A 3,820-nucleotide genomic window follows, 5' to 3' on the forward strand; every position below is an offset into this window, starting at 1 on the left:
ATTTCAAGTGCGCTTCATAGTTTTAGAATTACGGTAGCCAAAGGACAACAGTGACACGTCACGTCACGTTACCATGGCAACGAAGAGGTGGGCGACGCGTCAAATGTAACCCGGGTCGTTTGAATCCGACGTCGGGGAGTGCTCTGTATATTACTGGGTGACCCGGGTAGGCGAAAACCGACGTTTTTGTCCCCCCTGTAACGTCACCCCCCTGTAACTCATACTATTACAAATATAATTATCGAATCCATTGATAATACACCTTATCCGATCAGCATGGCGTCAGTTTTTAAACTATTAAGTTGAAGGAAGTTGTGCTCCATCCTTGCCTTGATCTCTTCCAAGCAGGTGATTTCAGTCGGTGAGGATGAAGGAGGATTAACATAGAGCTGTGTGTCATCCGTGTAACAGTAAAATGATGGAGTCTGACGACGGATGATTTGATCAGTAACTTGATATGAAGGTACTCCATAGGTGACATGAATTTGGTGACCATCAGAGTCGTAATAACAAAGTTATTACAAAATGTTAATGAAATATTGCATGAAAATAGTGATTTAAAAGATTAAAAAATAAATTAAAAAAAATAATGATATGTAGTAACATAATATGGAGGCCCTTCTATAGTCACATGAAGGTGACTATAGGACTTAAAATGAAGGAGTTACATTCGGCGCCCCATAGAAAACTAATGAAAAAAGGGTTTTAATGCCAGATTAGTGGAATAAACGTTGTTTATGATTCTAAATTAATACTTAAGAAAAGATTTTAGATCAAGATTTTTCCACAGTTGAATCTATATTGAAGATATACTTTACCTCTTACATTTTTACTTTATGTGCTGCAATTGTCTTTGATGTGTCTTAACATAATGAATGAGGTCTCAATATGATATATTTTTAAAAATAATAATTGATTTCATTGCACAGTGAAAGGAAGTTTTCTGAGAATACAACCACAAACCACAGAAGCGATGAGATCGTGGCTGTTTGTAAACTAACTTTTTTATATCAAACACCATCATCTGTGAAACAACACACTTCTGGCGAAAGCATCGAAATGATTGGAGATAATGTCCTGCAGCTGTCGCTCTTCCTGGTCGTCCAACACTTCTTTCTGGGTGCAAAACATGAGTTGAATGTCCAAGGATGCTAATAATGCCTCTGTTGGGAGAGACGGTTAAAAATCAGTGAGAGAACAGCAACAAGAGAATATTTAGAGACAATCTAACAATTTGATCAAGTGCCAATGCACCCTTGTCTGACCAGAGAACCATAGGTTTTTTTAGGTTTGTCAAATTTACAGAGAGTAAGAGTAATTTAAATTCTTTATTATTATTCTTAAACTCACTCCCCAGGAATCCGACATCAAAGTGAAATTTTCAGTTGTTATATCTTTCAATCTGTCAATCAAAAAATCTTCATTTAAACATTAAAATTCTAGTTGACATTTTACAGGAGAGACCTAAGAAAGACCACGATGCTGCTCACATGGGTTCTGTGCTCATTAGAAATAAATATAATTTTTTTAATTGGCGATTTGTTTGACTTATTCTACATTGTGTTCGTCTAACTTGTGAATCTTAGCCCCGCCCCACACGTGTATAAAAGTTTGAGACGAGGTGGGTTTACAGGTCAGTCATCGTCTCGACATGAAGACCATGTTAGCTGCTCTTCTCTGCTTGGTGGTCGCAATAAATGTCAAGTCTGGTGAGTACGAGAGTTGCTTTTTTGTAATCCTTAAATGAAGAAACTGAAGCTGAAATTTGTTTTCAGGTCATGGTGCAAACATCATCGACGGGAAGGAGGTCCAGCCTCACTCTCTCCCCTTCATGGCTTTACTTAATACTAGTAAAGGTTTCTGTGGTGGAAATCTGATCGGTGCTGACTGGGTTCTGACTGCTGCACACTGTTTCCCGTAAATAATGCATTAATTTTCATTTATTGAAAACCAACATTATCTATTTTTGAAATTTTCTCTTTTTGAAAGAATTGAAAAGGTGTTTCTTGGGCTTCACTCCGTTAAGAACCTACGGTTGGATTATTCCAAACAGGTGAGAGGAGTGGCCCGCCAGGAGATCCATCCCAACTTCGACAAGAAAAAATTCTTCAACGATCTCATGTTGGTGAAGGTAAATGCATTAGTCGGATGTAATACATAAAAAACACAATCCTCGTATTGCTCTCCAACAGATGTTACACCACATTTTATTGTCATGTGATTGATCAAAGAGACGGAGTCTCTGTTAGGGCCTCTGGTGTTGACACTTTCCCTCGGTTGTCTTCCAGCTCGACAAACCTGCCGTGAAGACAGAGAAGGTGAAATGGCTGACTTTAGGAAAAAGTGGCAAATACCCTAAAGATGGCCTCAAATGTCTTGTCGCTGGCTGGGGTGTCACCAACTTCACCCTCGGGACTCACTCCAACGTGCTGTTGTCGGCTACTGTGTCTGTGATCGACAGGGTGACGTGCAACTCTCCTGAGTATTACGGGGGCAAGTATGTCATCACTGAAGGCATGATTTGTGCGGGCAGCACTGGAGATGATCACAGCGACTCTTGCCTGGTGAGTGGTTTCTTATTTTCCATTCATCTTCGGCGTAAACATCACAAACACCTGTTCTCCTCAGGGCGACTCTGGTGGGCCGCTGCTGTGTCACGACTCTCTGGTTGGCATCACCTCTTTTGGGATAGGATGTGGCCTCCCTGACAAGCCCGGCGTCTACGCTCACCTCTCCACGGAACGACTCCAATGGATCGAGAATACAATATAAAATGAAGTCCAATAAAACAACTTTCTGCTTTCTGCCTCTTATATAAAAAAATATAAAAAAAATAAAATAATTCAGTTAATGGTTAATTTTCATTTTAATAAAAAAAAGCTGAGCCTGCATTTCTCTTTCTTCTCTTTCCAACTTCCAACATATACTGTGAAGGATAAGCAGCAGGGGGGCGAGGACTGACTCTGGGGGAACTCCGCTGATGGCTGTATGTGTATATAAGTTGGAATAAGCAAGACCGATGCCTTCTTTCCTTCCGGCTTGTGAGAAATGACTGGATCCAGCTAAAGAGAGCGTCAGTCAGTCCAAGTTTGGTGGAGGATGTTGTGGTCGACTGTGAAATGTGTCAGATGAGTCCAGGAGAATAAGAAGAGATGTAAATCCAGCAGGAGGTTTGTGGCGACTTCTCAAGTACCTTTGATTAGAAGATTGTAGATGGGCCTGTAATCAGACTTTTGGGTCAGGGGTCTTTTTTTCAAGTATTGCCCTGATAAGCACCCTTTAAAACAGGGGGCAGGAGACCTGATGGAGGGAAAGATTGAAAAAAGGATCAGGTGGGTCAAGATTCTAACTTGATTTTTTACTGAGAAGGTTTTAGAGTGTCCAGGCCACATGTGGCAGATCTAATCCTCATGAAACTTTATATATTCTCTTTTATAATGTTAAAGTAAAACAATATCAGTTTTTTTAATATAAAATTATTACAGTATTAGAAATATTAGACAGTATTATGTGACAATTCCCAAATAAATTGAATCAAAGCATGGTTGTTTTATCAATAGAAACTTGAGGATTTAACCCAAAAAATGTGATGTTGTTAGTGATCATTGGAGTGAGAAATATGATTGACAGCCTTATTGTCCAATGATTTGGGTTTCAATCATCAACACGCTAAAATAATAATGCATTTTTACGTACATGACTAGTGTGAGACAGAAATTATTTTTTTATATCCAATAACTACATTCTCATCCTCGTTTATGTTATGTTTTTCATGAGTGCAAATATAGATAGTGAATCCTAGATTTCATATTACATCTCT

At 39.1% G+C, this 3,820-nt stretch overlaps 1 protein-coding gene across 1 annotated transcript; it reads left to right on the plus strand.

Annotated features, from left to right (window-relative positions):
• Window positions 1-1,643: 1,643 nt before the first annotated feature.
• LOC148087528 (granzyme K-like) lies at window positions 1,644-2,962 on the plus strand. The gene is made up of 5 exons (XM_087789100.1): window positions 1,644-1,709; window positions 1,776-1,917; window positions 1,990-2,131; window positions 2,289-2,564; window positions 2,629-2,962. The coding sequence occupies exons 1-5, from the start codon at window positions 1,652-1,654 to the stop codon at window positions 2,770-2,772; spliced, it is 762 nt and encodes a 253-aa protein (XP_087645226.1). The 5' UTR covers window positions 1,644-1,651; the 3' UTR covers window positions 2,773-2,962.
• The last annotated feature ends 858 nt before the right edge of the window (window positions 2,963-3,820 follow it).

Source organism: Callionymus lyra, chromosome 1 (assembly GCF_982586985.1).
Source record: "Callionymus lyra chromosome 1, fCalLyr1.hap1.1, whole genome shotgun sequence".
Lineage (NCBI taxonomy): Eukaryota > Metazoa > Chordata > Actinopteri > Syngnathiformes > Callionymidae > Callionymus > Callionymus lyra.